Source organism: Paroedura picta, chromosome 5, assembly GCF_049243985.1.
Source record: "Paroedura picta isolate Pp20150507F chromosome 5, Ppicta_v3.0, whole genome shotgun sequence".
Taxonomy (NCBI): Eukaryota; Metazoa; Chordata; class Lepidosauria; order Squamata; family Gekkonidae; genus Paroedura; species Paroedura picta.
This window is the reverse complement of record NC_135373.1, coordinates 129,802,440-129,825,427: the sequence shown is the minus strand read 5'-3', so window position 1 is coordinate 129,825,427 and position 22,988 is coordinate 129,802,440. Positions and strand designations below refer to the sequence as shown.

The 22,988-nt window shown below is 48.2% G+C and overlaps 1 protein-coding gene across 4 annotated transcripts in view; it reads right to left on the bottom strand.

Moving 5' to 3' along the window:
- LOC143838783 (aldo-keto reductase family 1 member B1-like) overlaps positions 1-22,579 on the bottom strand; it is a 34,254-nt gene extending 11,675 nt beyond the window's left edge. For 2 of the 4 annotated variants that reach the window (XM_077340683.1, XM_077340686.1), the window contains exons 1-2: positions 4,480-5,868; positions 1,228-4,428 (exon numbers count right to left, since the gene is read on the bottom strand). In XM_077340683.1, coding sequence (XP_077196798.1) covers positions 1,228-1,587 — 360 coding nt within the window. In that variant the 5' untranslated portion in view covers positions 1,588-4,428; positions 4,480-5,868. Of the gene's footprint in view, positions 1-1,227; positions 4,429-4,479; positions 5,923-7,453; positions 7,504-7,725; positions 7,858-8,873; positions 9,045-9,807; positions 9,904-10,039; positions 10,187-10,772; positions 10,853-11,411; positions 11,558-13,013; positions 13,111-14,826; positions 15,002-22,470 lie in introns of those variants that run through there. The other 2 variants (XM_077340684.1, XM_077340685.1) reach the window with 2 other exon arrangements.
- Between the last annotated feature and the right edge of the window lie 409 nt (positions 22,580-22,988).

Here is a 22,988-nt window from a genome sequence, read left to right as displayed (position 1 = left end):
ATGCGCAGTTCCTGTAAATGGGCACCTAATTCTGCACAGTATCGCTCTTTGTGCTCAGATCTCACAGTGTTGATTTCAGTGGGTCCCAATGGGGCTCCACTTTCTCTGGAATGGGCATCAGTTTCTCTCTGCCCTCCCTGGAACTGCTCTCATTCCACAAATTGAAGAAGAAGAGGAAGAAGGAAGAAATAAGGAAGGAGAAGGAGGAGGAGGAGAAGGATCAGAAGAGCTGGTTCTTATATGCCACTTTTCTCTACCCAAAGGAGTCTCAAAGCGGCTTACATTTGCCTCCCCTTTCCTCTCCCCACAACAGACACCCTGTGAGGGAGGTGGGGCTGAGAGAGCCCTGAGATTATTGAAGAAGAAGAAGAATTGGTTCTTATATGCCACTTTTCTCTACCCGAAGGAATCTCAAAGCGGCTTACAATCGCCTTCCCTTTCCTCTCCCCACAACAGACACCCTGTGAGGGAGGTGAGGCTGAGAGAGCCCTGAGATTACTGAAGAAGAAGAAGAATCGGTTCTTATATGCCACTTTTCTCTACCCGAAGGAATCTCAAAGCGGCTTCTATTCGCCTTCCCTTTCCTCTCCCCACAACAGACACCCTGTGAGGGAGGTGAGGCTGAGAGAGCCCTGAGATTACTGAAGAAGAAGAAGCTGGTTCTTATATGCCGCTTTCCTCTACCCAAGGGAAGCTGAGGTGAGGCTGAGAGAGCCCTGATATCACTGCTCGGTCAGAACAGCTTTATCAGCCCTCTGGCAAGCCCAAGGTCACCCAGCTGGCTGCATGTGGGGGAGCGCAGAATCGAACTTGGCATGCCAGATTAGAAGTCCGCACTCCTAACCACTACACCAAGCTGGCTCTGGTACGAGTGTCCCAGTTGCTGCACCAGAGCAAGAGGCAGAGCGAAACCAGCAGAAGAAACGAGGACGGGAGCTTCTCCGAGATGGGAGCTTCCCCGAGAAGTCCCCTCTGCCCCACCTAAAAGCATATGCTGATTTGGTGATGGTTAATTGGAAAAAGCTCTACCCAGTGCTTGAAAGGCACCTCACCTGGGTGGCACCTGCTCTAACATCTGGAATCCATTGCATAAAGAAAAGAAACCACACAGTAAGCTCAACCGGTTCTTCCCACAACTTTCGAGCCAGCGAATAATTGAACACAATACGAATTCATGCAGATCACACACACACACACACACACACACACAAACGTCCTGCCAGTTACCTGCCAGGTGCCTAATCCCAGGAGTGGCATCTTTGCCCTGTTGGTGAGCTTCAGGTAGGGCTGCATGACGCACCCCTTATATTCCCTCTGCAGAGAAATCCAAGGCAGAATAGCCATCCCCACCCCTGGGTGACTTGGATTAAATAGCCTCCAGTCCAAGCTACCTGATGATTGGCTGTCAGTGACAAAAAAAAAAACACAAGGGGGAAGTGACCGAAAGTGACACCACCTCTTTATCCCTCTTGGTTCTGCCTCTCCAGCAGGTTGCCTTTCACAGAGAGCAGGTACAGTGATGATCCCTGCAGAATTGTTCGAAATCCCCGGGAGCTTTATGATTGACAAAAGGAAAACTGTGAGCATTAATTGGCTGCACGGAGGCCTTGAGCTTTGAAAGGTGGGTTGTAGCCATTCTTTGTGGAGAAAGCCTTTCTAGAAACTTCCTATAATTGCAGGCTCTTTTGGAAAAGACTCTTTTCTGAAGGAATCTGTCCTTTCAACTCTTTTGTCGATGTATTTGTTTCCCCATAATTTCTAGATTTTGCCCTGACGGGTAACTGCTGTCAGCTATTGATTATATATTTGCTCATTATTCTCAGCTTGGTGTGGTGGTTAGGAGCGCCGACTTCTGATCTGGCAAGCCAGGTTTGATTCCCTGCTCCTCCTCCACATGCAGCCAGCTGGGTGGCATTGGGCGCATCTTGGCCCTGATAAAGCTGTTCTGGCTGAGCAGTAACATCAGGGCTCTCTCAGCGTCACCTCCCTCACAGGGTGTCTGTTGTGGGGAGAGGAAAGGGGAGGCGAATGGAAGCTGCTTTGAGACTCCTTCGGGTAGAGAAAAGCAGCATATAAGAACCAACTCTTCTTCTTCTTGAGGACATGTTTATTGTACACAAAATGTTTTGCTTGTTTCTACCCCTGTTTACCTCTGGAATCTGTTAACCATTTTCATTAAGCTGTAGGTAAACTTACATTTACACTTTGACTGTAAGTTTGAACTGATTACTTCCACCCCATGACATTGTATTGGAGGAAATGTGTGTACCCACAGAAGCTCATACCATGAATAAAACTGTGCCAGTCTTAAACCTGCCACTGGACTCTAAATTTGTTCTGCAAGATTTTGTCCTGTGCAATTACCCTATATACTCGCATATAAGCCTAGTTTTTCAGCACCTTTTTTCACACTGAAAAAGCCCTCCTCGACTTATACGTGGCTATATACGGTAATTGAAATAAAAGCCTGCTCTAGCCAGCCAATCGTTGCATTGCCTTTTGCAAATGTGTACTGCAAGCTGAGCTTGTTCTGGCAGCTTGTAGGACATCAACGTTTTGACTTGAGGGATTTTGATCTTCCAGCATCCCTTGCCATGGTTTAAACTTCCCTTTGATTTCTTTGATCGTCTGGAACAGATCTCTTGTTATTACTACAGTAAACAATAGGTCCAAGGTCATCTGAGAAATGATGAATGTTGTTAGTCTAACAGTGCGTAGGAGCAATTTCTTGCTTAAGAATACCAAAGTCCAAGGTGAGACAACATCCTAGCAACTCTAATGGTTGCTAATAATACATTTGAGGCAGCAAGTGGGAGCAAATGACTTGCAAGCCCCCAAGTCCTAAAAATATTCATCTCTTTGTTAGCCTGTGTTATTTGTATTTGTTTCATGTGTTATTTCATTTGTTGCAGGCAGGATGAAACGTAGGAATTTGGGCAGAATTTGATAAGGCATGGGCAGAAACTAGCAGTTCTCTGGGATCGCTGGTGCATCTTTTTAAAACCACCCCTACCTAAATCCTGAGAACATCAGTTCTACTGCTGAGTTTCTAATACAGCTGCAACACCTGAATGTCTAAATGACAAAACTGACCCATGAGGCATGATCTCCCTCTTCCCCCTAAATCTGGAATTCCCTCTTACACCGAATCCAACCTCCAGATCTGACACCCCCCCAAAAAAATCTAAATTAGTTGGGGGCTACTGTTGGTGCAAATTTAAATGGACTCCGGGGAATGGTAGAGGACAGGAAGGCCTAGAGGATCATTGTCCATGGGGTTGCGATGGGTCGGTCATGACTTCGCACCTAACAACAACAACAACTGTAATAGAATGTTTTATTGATTTCCTATAAGATTTTATATTTTTATTGACTGTTAATTCATCTTGTTACCTGCTCTGAGCATCTAGGAAGAACGGGCTATAAAAAAAATTTTTTTTTAAAGAAATAAACAGCCAGCTTGATGTAGTGGCTAAGATGGGCAGCTTTTAATCTGGTGAGGTAGGTTTGACTTCCCACTCCTCATTCGCATGCAACCAGCAGGGTGGCCTTGGGCTAGTCAGAGTCCTGATAGTCAGTTCTGTTCTCACAGAGCGGCGCTGTCAGAACTCTATCAGCCCTACCTACCTGCTGTGGGAAGAGGAAGGGAAGGTGATTGTAAGCCGCTTTGAGACTCCTTAGGGTAGAGAAAAGCAGGGTATAAAATCCAATTTCCTTCCTTCCTTCCTCCTTCCAATACCAGGAAATGCATATTTCCATAGAATGATTTTGCTGCATTTAGATTTTTATGAAGATAAAAATGGCAGTACTACAGCAGCTTTCAAAATAAATTACAATTTTATTTCTCAGGAAATAATTATAATTACTATCAAATAAAACACTATCTTCTCCATGCCCCCCCCCTCCATTAACGACAATTTTATAGATACCCAAGGTCACAGTTTTGGATTTCAAGCAATTGAGCAGATAATATATAATATATAATAATATAATGAGCATATATAAAACTCCTTTCCGTATTAAATAAAACACTGTCTCCTCCATGCCCCCCTTCTTAATGACAGATTTATATAGTGACCCAAGATCACACAGACATGGATATGAAACATTTGAGCAGATAAATAAAATAATAAAATAAACACAGATTATACTCTATTACATACTGGTAAATCAGAATTGAACCATTATCAGGTAAGAGTTCTATGCTCCCTGATAATGCGCAATGCATTTGCCCCTGTAAAGGCCAGCGGAAACCCACACTGCCAGGGTCTTTGACATTCACAGGTAGGCCATAACCTTTGGATTCCTTGGTCCACTAAGTTAGATTTGGGCCGTTTGCACTGGGCGTCAGCTGAAGAAGAGAGTTGGTTTTCATACCCTGCTTTTCATTGCCTGAAGAAGTCCAAAAACAGCTTACAATCGCCTTCCCTTCCTCTCTCCACAACAAAATCAGAGTCCAGTAGCACCTTTAAGACCAACAAAGATTTATTCAGGGCGTGAGCTTTCGAGTGCAAGCACGATAGCCCTCTTTACGTATTTGAAAGGTTGTCACTTGGAGGAGGGCAGGATGCTATTTCTGTTGGCTGCAGAGGTGAGGACGCGCAGTAATGGGTTTAAACTACAAGTACAACGATATAGGCTAGATCTCAGGAAAAGAATTTTCACAGTCAGAGTAGTTCAGCAGTGGAATAGGCTGCCTAAGGAGGTGGTGAGCTCCCCCTCACTGGCAGTCTTCAAGCAAAGGCTGGATACACACTTTTCTTGGATGCTTTAGGATGCTCTGGGCTGATCCTGCGTAGAGCAGGGGGCTGGACTAGATGGCCTGTATGGGCCCTTCCAACTCTATGATTCTATGATTCAATTCTGTTACATCAGTAGACTGTGTCACAACCAAATACAGCCAATGATAATCCTTTGTCAAAACAGCCAATCAATCTCCTAGAATTCAGTGTACTTTACAAAAACACAAGGAGAGACCAAACTGCCTTTTATCAGTGATCAAAGGTTCCCACCTCCTCATATGCTGCTTGCTCCATCCGTCTCCATACATTGATTGGCTGTTTTGACAAAGGATTATCATTGGCTGTATTTGGTTGTGACCATGCTCACGCCCCAAAACTCACGCCCTGACTAAATCTTTGTTGGTCTTAAAGGTGCCACTGGACTCTGATTTCATTGTGCTACTTCAGACCAAAACGCCTACTCATTTGGATCTCTCCACAACAGACACCCTGTGAGGTAGGTAGGACTAAGAGAGAGCTCTGCGGGAACTGTGAGTAGCCCAAGGTCACCCAGCTGGCAGCATGTGGAGGAAGAGTTCTTCAGATTGGAGTCCGCTGCTCTTTTGACCACTATGCCAAACTGAGCATGGGTCCCTGCTGTGGCTCTTGGACAGCAGGATCTGGACTCCATGTAGGTGGAGATGGGCTGCTGAACCTGAAGGCGGATCTATCCTACCAATAAGCTGGTTTAACTCCCATGATCCTTTCCAAGGAGATCCTGGAACCCAATTCTGGGAGGAGATAAGCCTCTTAACACAGTTCTCACCAGACTAGAACTACTAGGGCTCTGTAGTGAACATCTGGTAACTATCAACCAGCTTAAAACCCATTAAAAGAAACATATCCTAAGAAAATGCCAGAAGTTACTGTTCAGAGAAGGTGTAGGATCCCTCTTTCCTAAACTACTGCATCTTATTCTTAGTCCTGCAGGGGAAAGGAGAGTTCAGCTATAGAAGAGGCTCCGTGGAAACCAACAAGGCACAGCTGTCCAAGACTGTCTGCAAACTACGGTGTTTTCTACGCCAGCTGTCTCCTTCTGAGCATGGCCACACTGTTGCCAGTGCATGATGAAAACCTTGCGGATCAGACTGCAGTTGCTGACTCTTTTTTCCGGTATACCAGAAGGTAGGCTGTCTCACTCCTGTAGGAAGAAACAAGAGAAAGTCCTAACCAATTAGCACAGGGATTGGGCTGCTGTCAGGTCAGAATCCTACAGCCCCACATGGCACAGAAAGTAAGTTTGCAGTTGTGTGTGTCATGAAATATAAACAGGGATTCAGGAAGCCAGCCAATAAGGGATCCTAGGGAATCACTCAATAACAGATTCTAGGCAGGCAGCCAATAAGGGATCCTAAGGAATCACTCAATAATGGATTCTAGGCAGGCAGCCAATAAGGGATCTTAGGCAATCACTCAGTAATGGATTCTAGGCAGGTAGCCTATAAGGGATCCTAGACAATCACTCAATAACAGATTCTAGGCAGGCAGCCAATAAGGGATCCTAGGGAATGATTCAATAATGGATTCTAGGCAGCTAGCCAATAAGGGATCCTAGGCAATCAGTCAATAATGGATTCTAGGCAGGCAGACAATAAGGGATCCTAGGCTCACATCCACCAGACGTCTCCCTCTCTTGGCTAGCATATGAGTTTTGCTCCTGCAAAGGTGTGGGGGGAAACCCCTCACAAATGAAAAGTGACGCATCAGCTCTGAGCCTGGCCACATAAGAACAAAAGTCACTTGTCCTGCAGGGGAGTTCTCCTGTATGATTTCCTCCTCCTGTACGCCTTCTTGAATTGTGTGTTCTGCTGGCTCATAACAAATGAAGGCCAAAAGAAAACATCAATACATTGTTTTAAAGCAGGGGAATGACCTCCCAAGCCCAAGAGGTCCAGAGGCTCCAGGGTTGGAGTAGAAGGGTCTGCCTGTTTTAATGCATAAAACGATGTGTAGAACAGTACCAGCTAGATATCGGGGTGGGGTGGGGGGTTCACAAGCAGAGTAGTTTAGCAGGAGAATGGGCTGCTACAGGAAGCGGGGAGCTCCCCCTCACTGGCAGTCTTCAAGCAGCGGCTCGAGAGATACTTTTCCTGGATGCTTTAGGCTGATCCTGCATTGAGCAGCGGGTGGAACTAGATGGCCCGTATGACCCCTTCCAACTCTATGATTATTCTATGAATTCTCACTTCCTTTACTCCTGTCCGCCAGCAACAGCCAGATCCCTAGGCTAGCCAATCAGCACTGCACCAGTGTGCTTTTGAATACGCTGCTGAAACTCTGCGGAGAGCCAGAGGAGGTGGGGAGGAATACTGGGACAGGGAATGAAGCAGTTGGACATTAAAAGGATTAAGCAACTAAGGTTCCCCGACTCGCTTCTTGAAATTCCAGTGGGGCTCATTTACATACATTGGGGGTCATCAGCCTCCCATCTCCATCTCATTCTATGGGATAAAATGCGTTAATTGCCACAGGGGGTGGCAGGTTACAGTGGTTGAGCGATAGGGTTGTGGGTGTCCTGCTTTTGTGCTGGGAGTTGGACTAGATGACCCAAGAGATCCCTTCCAAATCTGATTCTGTGACTTGGGAGGGAAAGGCGAGGTAGCTGAGTGGTAGCCAGCCTCCTAAGATCCCTGGCCCTTGGAACAAAAGAGAAAGCAGATTGTCCCTCTTACCAATGGAGACCCGTGTGGCCAAAAGTACTTTTGACATCGTCCCAAGCCACCTGCAGGGAAGAGAGCACAATGCAGCACTCTTTATTGGGATCGATTCACAACACCGATCACATCCATCCTGGATATAATAGTAGTAGTAGTAGTAGTAGTAGTAGTAGTAGTAGTTGTAGTAGTAGTTGTAGTCGTAGTAATAAGGTTATGATTTTATTATTTATTTGATATCTATACCGCCGCTCCCATAGCTGGCTTACCTACGGGGCTGTTTTCCTCACCTGACAGACGCTGGAGTCATTGAAGCAGTACCACTTGTGTTCCGGGAGGCTCCAGATGTAAGCGCAATAGTGGCCACAGCTGGCTGATCCTGAGTGTGCAACAACCGCAAAGAGATCGTACAACCCAGTGCCCTGCAAAAAGCCACACGGAGCAGCTGTCAACACGAGCACTGGCCTAGTCCAGACCCTGCTTTTCTATAAACAACTGCGCAGTGGCCTCTGAGCTGGACACAGGGGGGAGTGATCTGGCCTCCAGCCAACTGAACGGGCATCCCAAGGCCATTTCAGAACGTGACAATCCCCAAGAGCAAAATGAGCTAGACACAGGATTTGACCTCTGCTTCCCTCCCAGGAAGCTGAAGGTGCCACACAAAGTTCTGCCCTCCTTCATGTTTATCTTCACAACAGCCCTGTGAAGTAGGCTATGATGAGAATATGTGACTGCAGATTATCCAATGGGGGTTGTACAGGGAATGAGAGCTTGAGTCCAGGTCTCCTTATTCTTCGCCTTTCTCAGCTTTTTTTACCACTGAGAAACCCCAGAGACATTCTTCTGGCTTAGAGGAGCACCAGAAGTGGCACAATGATGCAGAATACGGCTGGGAAGCAGAGCTGTGGACACGCCCACCCAGGGCCCCTCCCCTTACCAGCCCCTCCAGGCCCATCACTGGCCATTTTGGGAGGGGAGAAGCAGGTCGACATGACCATATATCGCCACATGACATAAGATTTAAATATATATAAAAATAATTAATTACATCTTTTTGGGAAACCTTTCCAGGGCCATCAAGAAACCCCAGGGCTTCATGAAACCCTGGCTGAGAAAGCCTGTCCTCTACTGCAGGGGTAGTCAACCAGTGGTCCTCCAGATGTTCATGGACTACAATTCTCATGGGTACTGTAGTCCATGAACATCTGGAGGACCACAGGTTGACTACCCCTGCTCTACTGAGCTCACTAACTAGAACTGGCTAAAGTTGCAAAGGTTCTATGTTAAGTCTATCTTTCGTATTTGCAAAAATGCAAGTCTGCGCATCAGGTTTCAGTGTTTATCATGTCCATCTGTGTTGTGGTTCTCTGTCTTTATTTGAATTTTATGCCATCAAAGGTAATTATATCTATAATTGTGACGGAGAGAAGTCATCCACCTCCTCCGGAAAGTCTGCCTGATATTGCTCTGGCATCAGGATCTGGCTGAAATCTAGAGTCTGCGGGAAGGACAAGTAATGGCTGATCTTCCGAGTGGCGTTGCCGTGCCTGGAGCAGAAACGTTTCAGGTGCAAGGTCAGGGTCTGGGGCAGTCGAGTTACTTTCACGCCCTGCAAGAGGATAGACAGAAGCAATCAATAGTGGAGAATGGAATGCAGAGATCAGCAGGAGAGAGGTGCAAGGTTAAGAAGATCTGGATCACGCATGTATTACGTCAGTATTGGTGGTTTCGTACTTGTCTGGCAACAAGCTCACTAATAAGGCTGCGGGTTCGGTAGACACAGGCTACAAGTTCTTTGAAAACACAGCTCTTTTATTGAATTCCAAACACCAACCTAAATGCCGAACAACAGCAACAATAGGGAAAGCACAAATTGATATACAATTCAGTGGGTGCGCCAAGAGCTCTGATAGGCCCTTAACGTAGCCTCTTGATTGGCCCATACAGTCTATAACTAAAGTCTGTGATTGGATCTTTTACAAGTCTTCATTTGCATGGTGGTTCAGATTAGCACCATTCTGACCACATACATCACACTCACCCAAAGGAGGAGGAGGAAGAGAAGGAGAGCTGTACCCCGACTTTCTCTACCCGAAGGAGTCTCAAAGCAGCTTACAAAGACCTTCCCTTCCTCTCCCCACAACAAACACCCTGTAGGGTGGCTGGGTCTGGGAGAACTCAGAGAAAACTGTGCCTGACCCAGCTGGCTGCATGGGGAGGAGGAGTGGAGAATCAAACCTGGTTCTCCAGATTACAGGCCGTCGCTCTTAACCACCACACCAAGCTGCCTCTCCATTCTCACAAAAGTGCTGTGTGTGTGTGTTAAATGCCCAAGAGGAAGTATCTAGAGAGGAGGGCAGCCTGCAGTTTACCTGCAGACACGTTGTTTCCTTGTCACATCGCTCACAGTGACACATATTGTCCCCTGTCAGATGTTCTGGTGTAAAGAAGCAATGCAACGAATCTTCCTGCAAGGACAGAAGGAGGGTTGTGTTAGGCAAAGATGACAAGCTTTTCTTTCTTCTTCTGAATGTGCCGAACAGGCCTAGAAGGGTGTGCACCTATCCTAGATGTGTGCGCTCCGCGATGGAGCACTCAGCTTACCAAGGTCCAGACCCGCTGAGAATCATGATTGAACATCGGGAGGGGGAGCATCAGCATGCTGCTGTTCTTCTTTGTCTCCAGCAAGCATTTCTGACACACCAGATACTCTTGCAAGCGGATGGTGTACAATTCTGTCAGATTCTCAGCCTTAAAAGGAAAGAGGAGGGGGCAGAGACAACCATGAAGCCAGTCAATAACATCATCAACGGTGGGCAAGAACTGCTACAGCAGCCTTTTGCAACTATTTCTACCATTTGAGAAACCCCTAAAACGTTCCTCAGGCTTCAAGAAACCACAGAAGTGGCTCAATCATGCAGAATATGGCTGGGAAGTGTAACCCATCCAGGGCTCCTCCCCTTCCCATCCTCTCCCGGTTGATGATTGGCCATTTTCGGAGGGGGAAGCAAGTCAACGTGACCATCTGTGGTCATATCACCTGATAAACGTTTAACAAATGTAAAAAAAATGTATTAAAAATGCATTAGCTCCCAGCTCTTCAGCAAGCCCTACCAGGGCCATTAAGAAACCGCAAGGTTTCACAAGACCCTGGCTGAGACAGCTGCAGGTGTACACAGGTGTATACAGCTGCTACCAAAGCGGCAACTTTCATGAGGTCTAGAATATTGGTGTTGAAATCAAATTTCTAAGCAGAAAGCGCACCAATATTACGCAGAACCATGGATGATTTCAGAACTGCAAGGGCATGTTCCTCTTTACAAAGCCAGAAACTTACCAGATCTAAATTTGTGATTTGGCTCTTAATTAGGTTCCAGAAGATCAGGTACAGTTGAGAAGCGTCATAGAGAACAAACACTGAACAAAAATGAGAAGTTACAATTCAGCATCATGGATCTGTGTTGCTTGTGCTCTTTGGAGCACTTCCCAAATCCGATCCATTCCCTCCATTTAATCTTCCCCCAGCACTCCATCCTGGCCCATCGTCCACTAAACGGAGAGCTCTTTCAAATTCTTGTTTTCAGCCCTTGTCTCTTTTGCTTTCTTTCTTTTTTCTTTTCTGCAAATGTTTTCCTCCCCCTGGTGGCCAATTCATTATGGCACAGCTGTATGTCTGATACAAAAACCTGCAGTTTAAATCAGCAAGGAATTATGCCGGACATACAGAGATGTAGCATCGACTTGCCCACTGAAGGGAGCAAAACAAATGTGGAAAAGGACAACCACCACCACCACCCTGGAAACTGGGATACACAAGTGGCAAAAATGGGAACAGGGAAGAGCCCACAGACAAAACGGTTGCATTTTCCACCATGCCCAATAAACTGCATTTCCCCATTCTTCAGTTACACAGGGCAGAGAATGAAAAAGCAAGTCTGTCCCCCTGAGTGGAAAAAGCCCTCCAGTTGCTCCTTACATTTGACTCCATGATTTGAAAGGCACCTGGCGAGAGCCACCGGATGCACGGATTTTTGTTTGCCCCGCTGCATCGCCTCCAAAAGCAAAAGCATTTGGTAAGGGACGCTCTGTTTCTGGTCCACGGCATCAAATGGCACTTTGATCCTGGAAAAGAGAGGGTAGGGATCATGACCCAAAGCATCTTAGTCGAGCAAAAACCAGGCCCCATCCTTGAAGGCTGTACTCCTAATGGTAACTTGCTTGGAAATAAGCTGGTTGGACTGGCTCGCTGGTAAGCAGACTTAAGGACCACACTGTAAAGCAGCAGAAAATTAATTAACATGCTTCCTTATGATTGTGCCACAGTCTGAAGACCATTATCAGTCAATTCACAGAATCGCACAGAGCTGGAAGAGACCACAAAGGGCCATCCAGTCCAGCTCCTGATCTTTTGGGGGACTTAAAAATCACACATCCCTGACAGGTGCTCATCCAGTCTCTTCCTAAAAGCTTCCAGCAAAGGAGAGTCTATCACCTTCCTGGCCAGCACAGTTCATCTGCAAACAGCCCTTACCATCAGAAAATGCTTTCTAATATTGACATGGAACCTCCTTTCCCGTCATTTGAACCAACTGTGCCCTGTCCTTATCTCTAATGCTGCAGAGCCAGCTTGGTGTAGTGGTTAAGAGAGTGGACTTCTAATCGGGCATGCCAGGTTCGATTCTGCACTTCCCCACATGCAGCCAGCTGGGTAACCTTGGGCTCGCCACAGCACTGATAAAACTGTTCTGACCAGACAGTGATACCAGCGCTCTCTCAGCCTCATCCACCTCACAGAGGGGAGAGAAAAAGGAAGGCACTGAGATTCCTGTGGGTAGAAAAAAGTGGCCTATAAGAACCAACTATTCTTCTTCAGTAAACCAGTTATGAAACCCAATGTGGTATATACTGGTTATCTTCCAGGATAGGGGGGTTTGGAGACCAAGACGTATGAGGAAAGGTTGGGGGAGCTTAGTCTGTTTAGCCTAGAGAGGAGATGACTGAGAGGGGAATCTGATAACCATCTTCAAGTATTTAAAATGCTGCCATATTGAGGGTTCTCTCTTCCCCCAGAGGGACGTACCAGAACCAATGGGATGAGATTAATTCAGAAGAAATTCCGTCTAAACATCCGGAAGACGTTCCTGACAGTTCAAGCGGTTTCTCAGTGGAACAGGCTTCCTCAGGAGGTGGTGGGTTCTCCATCTTTGGAGATTTTTAAACAGAGGCTGGATAGCCATCTGATGGAGAGGCGGATTCTGTGAAGGCTCAAGGGGGTGGCAGGTTACAATGGATGAGCGATTGGGATGTGAGTGTCCTGCATAGTGCAGGGGGTTGGACTAGATGACCCAGGAGGTCCCTTCCAACTCTATGATTCTGTGATTCTAGAGTGGTGTGAATGGTGGCTTGTGGGTTCCATCTGCGCCCCTCTTCACATCCCCTCTAGGAGATTTTTGGGGAGATGGGATAGTGTAAGTGAGTTGGGTTTTTCTCAGCTTTAGCCTGGGGGAGTCAAGGTTGCCTCAGTGGTCCCAGGTTTTTTTTTTGGGGGGGGGATAGACATTTTCCTGGCCTGGCTCACCTCCGGAGTATTGCAGTGAAGTGTCTGTTCATGAAGAAAACCTGAAGCAAAGAGTTGAGGCAGCAGCTGAGTCCAATATTGTACAGGCCAACAGCTTCTGGGGGCAGAGAGAAAAATGAAAGACAAACATCATGCAAATGGCAAGGAAAAGAAAGATGCTCCCTTAATTAGTTACAGGCTCTCTGTTCCGATATGGACCGCAGATGCTGTTTAAGGAGAAGAATGGGCAGGTCCCTACCCATAAGCCCCAAAGTATCTGCCCCCCCCCCCCCATATCAAACAACCTACCAATGTTGAGTTATCTGCTCAATGCTTACGCTTAATTTAAGGCCTTTGGGGATCTCTGAAATGTATTAAGCTCTGCAGATAGAACAACATAGCTTAGGGTTTCCTCAAAATGGAAGGACGGATTGGTGGGAAGCCATTGCAATTTATTTATGATTTCGCATACTGCATTTATCCCGTTCTCCTTGATGGGGAAACATAGCGGCTTGCGTCATTCTTCTCTCCCCCATTTTGTCCTCCCAGCAACCCTGTGAGGTAGGCTAGGCTGAGAGGATATGAGTGGCCCAGGGTCACCCAACAAGTTTCCATTGCAGCATGGGAATTTGAATCCGGACATCCCAGATCCTAGACAGACACGCCAACCACTGCCTCACATAGAATTCTGAGCCAAGGGAGACCCTCAAGTTCACCGCTACAGAGTCAAAGGAAAAGAGATTGAAGAGATTTCCTACACACACACACACACACACACACACACACAAAGCAGTTCATCATCATCATCATCATCATCATCATCATCATTATTATTTCCCGCTTCTCCCGACAGGCTCGAGGCGGGTCACAACAACTAACCCCATTACAATTCCCATTAAAACATCAATCTACTAACATGACGGCTAAAAACCCCATCCCTCCCCCAATTATCAAAGAGGTGAAGAGGAAAGGATAGGGGAGTAGCGTACACTCCAACTCCTAGGGGGGGAGCGATGTCCCTGATTCGCTGACCCCAGCCTTAACCATAGACCTAGCGGAAGAACTCCATTTTACAGGCCCTGCAGAAAGCTGACAAATCCCGCAGGGCCCGCAGCTCACCCGGGAGCTCATTCCACCAGGTTGGGGCCAGGACCGAAAAGGCCTTTATTCATAAACGAATAAAGCATTAAGTAAAATAAGGATACTGACCCAGATAGGCCAAGTTAGTTTGCTCTTATCAGACCTGCGAAGCTAAGCAGGGACAGATGGGAGACCACCAAGTTTTGCAACAGAGGGGCAGGCATTGGCACCCCATTTCTGAGCATCTCTAGGGTTGGAAACTCCAAGGGGTCCCCATAAGTCAGCTGTGACTTCACAGCAAAGAGAGAGAGAGAGGAGGAAGAAGAGTTGGTTTTTTATACCCCACTTAGCACTACTTAAAGGAGTCTCCAAAGGGCTTACAATCACCTTCCCTTCCTCTCCTCACGACAGACACCCTGTGAGGGAGGGGAGGCCAAGACAGCCATGACAGGACTGCTTGGTCAGAAGGCCGCCATCAGGAATGTGACCGGCCCAAGGCTGGCTGCATGTGGAGGAGCGGGGAATCAAACCCAGCTCGCCAGATTAGAGACCGCCACTCTTAATCACACATCGAGCGGGCTTTCACCTCCGATATCAATGCCTTTGTGGCATGAGTCGCAGCCTCCCAACAGCTCTACTACGAGTTTCCTTAACAGGCACTTGAATGCATCCCTCCCATCTATCCATAAGGACAGAAAAGAGGAAGGCGGAGGGGAAAGGGGAGAAAGACCAAAGCAGGCATTCTACCAAGTACCGTTCTTTAGGTCGGCTAGTCCACATATGGATTTCAGCTTCTGACTGTGCTTCTCTGAGGCATCCGCGGGATGTTGTGTCTCCTCCTCTTCCTCTTCAACAGTCATGATGGTCTGGTACTCTTCCAGCCTGACAAACTTGCTTCTTTCTGGCCGTCCCAATCCCTGGCCCATCAACTGTACAGTGCAACAAAAGAGAAAGGTGCTTATGTTATTTCAGATAATAGCTCAATTTTATTACCTGAAGGGTTGTGGGGTTTTTTTTTTTTGGGGGGGGAGACTTTCATATGAAGTTTTCCCCCTCTTCCTGTCTCTCTGTAGGGCCATGGCTCAGTGGCGAAGCATTTTCTTTGCATGCAGAAGGTCCTAGATAAAAGGACTGAGCAGGATTTGCTGTGAAAGGCCTCAGACGTGAAAGATCTTTGTCAGAGACCCTAGAGAGCTGCGGCTACCACGTTCCCAGGTGAGGCTTCAAAAACAAGTTGTTATGTCCGCAATTCCCTGATGATGATATGAACTTCCAAGTGCCCCTAGTTATGGGGTTGAGATGGGGGGGGGGGTACGGTTGACAGATCCAGGTTTGGGAACTCGTGGAGATTTGGGGAAGCAGCCTGAGGAGAACAGGGCCCTCAGTGAGGTACAACACCATAGAACTCAAGTTTCCATTTTCTCCAAGGAAGCTGATCTCAGCAGCCAGGCAATAATTCTGGGGCCTCTCCAGGTCCTACCTGGAGGCTGGCCCCTGTTGTCAAGCTAGCCTGTCTACTTGTGTCCTCTTGTCTAATAAGCGTTGGGATCAGATGCTGAATAAAAGCCATGCTTAATTTTCGATGGTTTTGAGTGTTTTCCTACTTACGACAAACATTTCCTTACATTACCACCCTTCCTGTTTTTTCAAGATCGCTGTCATTTGTATCCTGGACAAGAACAACTAGCCGACCTTGACTGGTACGAACACTGCTGTAGAAGGATGCTTATCGTTCTAGATCGTGCCAGTCAAGGCCTGCTAGTTGTTCTTGTCCAGGATACAAATGACAGCGATCTCGAAAAATGTGCAGTGTTTCCTGGAGATGTTGCTTTAATATGTAAAGCACAACAAGAAGGGGAAGTGGGGGCCGTTTAGCCCTCTTCTTCCCGATTAACTGCCCTTTCAGCATCTCCCAAACTTTTTTACAGTTTTCCCAGCAGAAGTAAAAAGATTCAGGACCCCATAAAACGTAATACGGTTGGTTAGAGAGAGAGAGAGAGTGTGTGTGTGTGGAGAGTCTTCGTAACATAGGTACTCTAGGGCAGGGGTAGTCAAACTGCGGCCCTCCAGATGTCCATGGACTACAATTCCCATGAGCCCCTGCCAGCATTTGTGGCAGGGGCTCATGGGAAATGTAGTCCATGGACATCTGGAGGGCCGCAGTTTGACTACCCCTGCTCTAGGGTTACACATGAAAGACATCTCCAGATGACAAGAGATCAGGACCCCTGGAGAAAATGGCTGGGTATAGCATTAGACCCCACTGAGGTCCCTCACCAAATCCCACCGTCCCCAGACTCTGCCCCCAAACTCTCCAGCTATTTCCAAACCCAGAGGTGGCAACCCTAGTCTCCAAGGTCCAAGAGGTACCTGGAGTTCTTCTAGAGTTACAATTGATCTCCAAGCTCTGAAGATTTTTTTTTTCTGGAGGAGTTAAGACGCTTTGTAGGGGGGCTTCCGTTCTGTTCGTGGTTCTGCTGAGGTCCAAAGCAGGACTGAAGCCGGCAAAGTAATTGACCAATAGCACACACTGGCATGAAAATCCATTGTTTCCTACTGGGTATAAGTTGTGGGGTTCCAGGGTTTCTCAGTTCAGTTTTGCTTCTTGTAACACCATGCCTCTTGTGGCGCAGAGTGGTAAGGCAGCAGACATGCAGTCTGAAAGCTCTGCCCATGAGGCTGGGAGTTCGATCCCAGCAGCCGGCTCAAGGTCGACTCAGCCTTCCATCCTTCCGAGGTCGGTAAAATGAGTACCCAGCTTGCTGGGGGGTAAACGGTAATGACTGGGGAAGGCACTGGCAAATCACCCTGTAATGACTGGGGAAGGCACTGGCAAATCACTATTGAGTCTGCCATGAAAACGCTGGAGGGCGTCACCCCAAGGGTCAGACATGACCCGGTGCTTGCATATGGGATACCTTTACCTTTAACACCATGCTGAGATCCTAATAGAGAGCTGATTGAACTCCCAGTCCTCCTGGCTTCCTTCGAACCGGGATATAACAGCTTCCACGGAGCTCCCTCCCCAAAACACAAACAAAACACATGTGATCCCTTTTCCTGGACTAACCCAACTAGCACCAAACACTAGTAGGTTTGTTTCCCAACCCAAATTTCCAAGAACTTCCTGAAACGCCACGGACCATCTTAAGTGAACAGCGCCTGGCTTTCCCTGGCAATGCATCAAAGACAGCTATCATTTGCACTTCATGAACAAGGAAAGGATTATTTGCAAAAGGACCGATGGCGGGAGGGGAGGGGGGAGCCATCCCAAGCTGCTTCCCCCTGCGGGAAATTGCCTACGAACCAATCAAATCAGCCTGACTTGGCAGCTGGGCCCTTTGGGTTCTGCAGAGCTGCATTTACATTTCAGCGACTCAGTACAATTTAACAAACACACACACATTAAAAAACCCATTTTTAGAGAAATTGAATTTCTGAATTACTGATTGCCTTCTAGTTTCAGGGGCCAGCCATGCTGATCCACGGAACGGTTAGATTTGAGTTCAACAACACCTTTGGGGGGGAATGAACTTTCGAGAGTCACCACTTCCTTCGTCAGACCTGAGTAACGATGGTCTTCGAGTCATTTCACGCTAGTTAATGCATTCTCATTTCCCCTCTACCTAAATCCCTGGGAAGACAGGACGATGACTTTTGAATCCAGTGGCACCTTTTAAAGATCAGCAACATTCAATTCTGGGTCTTCAAGTGCATGCACCCGCCTCCAAGCTTGTTCCACTGCTTCAGACCAACACAGCTACCCAGCCTAAAAAAGCCTAAAAACATGGTAAAGGTAAAGGTATCCCCTGTGCAAGCACCGGGTCATGTCTGACCTTTGGGGTGACGCCCTCCAGCGTTTTCATGGCAGACTCAATACGGGGTGGTTTGCCAGTGCCTTCCCCAGTCATGACCGTTTACCCCCCAGCAACATGGAGGGTGGGGTTATTTTCCTCTAAAAAGAATGGTGATTTGAAGGAAAGGAGAAATTCATGCAATACATATCTTACCTGCCTGAAGCTCAGACCCTAAGCCTATCCCTGAATTCATCACTGCTATGCACAGGTACTGGGGAATAAGCTAGAATTACAGGTTTCTAGGGAAGCTCTGAATGCCTGGGGGCCGTGTACGTGCTCCACAGCCGCATGGTGGGTGAGGGCATTTCGGAGGGGAAACCTGAGGAGGGGGAGTTAACCGGATCTGCCACCCACTGCACGGCTCCCCAGAAACCTCTCTCCCTGCTAAGGTTCCGGACCCCCCTTTGCTGCAAACGATTACATCCAGAGCGGTTTAAAACTGTGGAATTCTGCTGCTTGTCAGAATCAACAGCCCCTCTGTGCTTTATGTGTCTGGGACTTGCAGGAGAGCCATGCTCCCACAGGTGCCCCTCCCAGCCAGAAACTGCCCCAGAAGCCTTTGCAGTACCTGAGACTTCCTTCCATTACTGCCTGGGTGGCAGCAGGGAATCCGCTTCTTAGATCCCTGCCGTCGGCTCTTTGAGCCTGGCTTGGATGGGCCAGCGTAGCCTGATCTTGTCAGAGCCCACTAGCTAAGCAGGGTCGGCCTCGCTCAGTAGTTAGATGGAAGATCGCCAGGGAATACCAGGGTCGCTACACAGAGTCAGGCAATGGCCAACCACCTGTGCGAATCTCTTGCGTTGAAAACCCTAAAGGGACACCATATGTGGGCTGCCACTCGATGACTAAAATCAGTTCCTTTCCCATCTGGCAGGCTCAGAGAGGGAGGCAGAGGGCCAAACCAGACGCAATGCAGATGTGCGAACCACTGAGGACTGGGGGAGTTTCCTTTACCAAAATGCAGCTGCAGTGAAGGTTGCCGGTCATTTCTTTGCTCCGTCACTCCCCTCAGTGGCTTTGCATATGAGACAGTCCCCTCCCAAGTCAGATCTCAGGTTTGCACCATCTACCCCAGTGGTGGCTTCCCAATTACGTTCTTTTCACATTGTCTGCTACCAAATTAGGCAAAGGGAGCTTTGGCTCTTGAAAGCTTATCCTGCAAAACACTTATGTTGATTTCTGAGGTGCTTGACTCTAGCAGCTTGAATCACAGAGTTGGAAGGGACCTTCAGGGTCATCTAGTCCAACCCCCTACACAATACAAGAACTCACAATTACCTGACCACCCACAGTGGCTCCAATTTCATGCCCAAGTGATCCCCCCACACCAAACATCTTCAGAATCCAGCCTGGAAGGAATTCACCTACCATGCTGACAGCATTCGGAAGGAATTTTGAGCGGGGGGGGGGGAATCCTGCAGAGGAGGGGAAAGGGTGTGGCACACCTTATCTCTAGGTCTGCTCCTCGCACGCTTTCTCCGGACAAATGAAGGCTGGGAATCCGCTCAGGCATCGCTTCCTGAGATGCTGGTGCCCACAGTAGCCACGGCCCTAATGTATAGGTTTGCAAGCCCTCGGAAGGCAGCTACCTCCATGAAACGACACCCAAGTCCAGCAGCATCTTAGAGATGAACAAGGTAAGCATTTTGGCCCATGAGGTTTCAAGGCGAAGGAAGCTTTGAGCCATGGAAATGGTGTAGGTCTCAAAGGTCCTCCCGGACTGGAATCTAGCTGATCTACTGCAGACACTGTGTGTGCATTTGGCTGTTGAAGGGGATGTTTATCGATTTGGGGAGGGGGGGGGGAGCATGAAAAGACACACAAGCTTTCCGAAAATGCAACAAACTCTGATTCACAAAAGACAAGCAGCGCAGTCCTCAGGGATCCTGTGCAGAAGATGGCCATATTGTTTTGTTGGGCAGGACTGAATCGTCACAGGCTCTCGAGCAAGTTTAAAACCCACCTTATTGCATGCTTTGGCTCCGACCCAAGAAGGCAAGCCGCAAAGGGAAATATTATACTGCGAATTTCCTGAGGCTGGCTAGTTCCGTGCAAGAACCAGGGCTATCTTGAAGAATCAGAGGGAAGACCTGAGGGCTAGATTCATACCTCCCCCTCAGACAGATGATCACACTGTATATTTGAGTGGAGCTGCACACGGGACAGACAGGGGGTGAAAGTAATTTGAGGAAAGGGTGAGAAAGGGACTGAAATGGACCCTCCCTACCTTCTGCCATGAGATCCCCCCCACACACACATCCTAGTACCAAAAATAAATTAATTTATTTAGATCAGGAGTAGTCAAACTGCGGCCTTCCAGATGTCCATGGACTACAATTCCCATGAGCCCCTGTAGTCCATGGACATCTGGAGGGCCGCAGTTTGACTACCCCTAATTTTGACCCTTGCATGCAGCTCCCCCTCCCAGATCAGACTTTTCCATCCTTTAGCAGGCAGGATCGGGGCAGTTTTGTGCATAGAGGAGTATGTTTAAAATACAGGACAGAAAAGGGAATCCATGGAGAACTGCCACCCAGTTTTTGGTGAAAATGCAGGAATGAGCACTTATTGCACAATAGCCCTTTCTGGGGTGGTTTACCCTGGGAAGCACAAATCCTTGTTCCCATAGAGTCAGTAAACATGGCCAAAGACAATCAATTAGATTTTATCCCAAGGTCACTGGAGAGACTAACGTGATATTTGGGATGTGGGCTTGTGAGAGGGTAGCATTGACTATTGAAAGCTCATCCCCTGAATCCAGCCGTTCTCACAAAGCAGTTCTGTCAGAGCTCTCTCTGCCCCACTTACCTCACAACGTGGTTGTGGTGGGGAAGGAAAGGAAATTTTATGCTCCTTCAGGGAGTGAAAAGTGGGGTATAAAAACAATTCTCATTGTTATTATATTGATGTATAGGACCGGACTGTATAATTTCATTGTATCTAAGACAACATCACAGTTCCTAGCCAGTGTATCAGGTGAGCTTACTTTGATTAAGTGTTCCGATGCTCAGAATTAAGCCCAGGAGTGTAGCTCAATTGCAAGAAAAATGTCAAATTTTATCATAGCATAGGCTTTGGGTTGCATTCTCAGGACACCTTCCAAGGAGTAAGTCCCATTAACTAATATGGGGCTTACTTCTAAGTAGACCTGTCTACTATCGCTCCCATTCTGTTTCCTAGAGAGAACCCGCCTTAGCTATCTGAAGAAGCTGGTTCTAGTCCACAAAAACATACTGGGATGAATTTTACTCAGCTTTTCCAAAGTACTCAGAATGAAATCCAAGTGGGTAGCCATGTTGGTCTGAAGTAGCACTATGAAAATAGACTCTATTTTTGTCAGAATTAAATGACCTTCATGGGCAGCCGGAATTGCATTCACCCTTTTTTGGGGGGGGGGAGGGGGAAGAAAGCTATTCCCAAAATCAATAAACATTGGATATGAGAGGTTCTTGCATGGGGAAAATAATTTTAATACAGAAAAATAAACATTCTCTGTAAAAAAATATATGCACAATTTTTATTTAGCAGGATGAAAGAAAACCAACCAATTCCACTTGCCTACCTCTGCAATCTCCCGCCCTCTCCCTGGAGATGAAGCCCGCTCACTGGGCAGACCTACAAAGGCTCCGCTGTGTTTTCCCTGTAAGGATTTGGCTGCATTCGGGATCAGTCCGTCCCACCCAACCTCACAAACAGAACAAAGTCTGAGCCCAGCCTCACCTTTACAGGTGACACCTTTACATAACCTTTCCTGTGCATGGACATTTCTTCTGATCCTGGGAAACAAAACTTCTTCAACCATTACCTCTAGGTCAGGAGTAGTCAAACTGCGGGTCCTCCAGATGTCCATGGACTACAATTCCTGGCAGGGGCTCATGGGAATTGTAGTCCATGGACATCTGGAGGACCCGCAGTTTGACTACCCCTGACCTATAGGTAAGGCATGTGTGTTTGTGTGTGGGGGGGGGGTTGGCTGCCACGATGGGCTAATCAAGATCTAGACGCATAAGCCACGGAATCACAAGCCGAGCTAAAATGGGGTTGAAGCAACTGGTTTACCCCCCCCCAACACACACAGAAACACAAACACACACACACACACTCTACCTATGTTCAATTGCTGAGGAAGTCTCGTTCCGCAGTATCCGAATGAGTGTGCGTGCACACGAAAAGCTCTCGCCCAGAATTAAACACAGTCGGTCTTTTAAAGCAGGGGTAGTCAACCGGTGGTCCTCCAGATGTTCATGGACTACAATTCCCATGAGCCCCTGCCAGCGAATGCTGGCAGGGGCTCATGGGAATTGTAGTCCATGGACATCTGGAGGACCACCGGTTGACTACCCCTGTTTTAAAGGACTGGACTCCGGACTCCGATTCTGCTGCTGCAGACCAACGCGGCGCCCCTTTCCAGCGCTGTAGCCGGACTTTCGCCGAAGCATTTGGCCGGAGGGGGAACCCCACCCACCCCCCCACGCACGAAAACTCCCGCGGGACCCAAGCAGAAGGCGGCCGGCTAGGAGCGAACGGGCCAGGCGACTTACTGCTTCCCGCGCCGCTTCCACTTGGCGGCGAGCGCTCCGCTCCGGCGCCTCTTGCAGGGGGCAGTGCAGCGCCGCGACGGCCCACGCCTCGGTTTTGATTCCCGGCCGCGGCGACGGCGAGAATAGAAAGCGAAACTTAGCGGCGCGCTCCGGAGTCAGCGGGCGAAGCGCCGCCAGGGTGGGCTTCCCGACGACAGCGAGCGAGCGGGGGAGCGAGCAGAGGTTGGGTCTCTTGAAGAGGCAGGGACCCCCCCCCCCTGGCTGCGGGGCCAAGCGGCATCGTTTGGGGGGGAGGGGGGTGTTGTAGCCCTCTGGCTTCTGTCGAGCTCAACCATGCTCACCTGGGGCCAGAGGCTCCCCTGGGAGACCCTGGCGCATTTGGAGGGGGCTTCAGGTGGGGAAATGTGAGAGGGGGATCCTAAAGGGTCTATGGGGAGGGGGCTGGTCTATGGGGGAAGGGGCACAGGTCAGATAATGCGCTGTCGTCGGTGGGCTTGGGCAAATCCGCCTCTTAAATT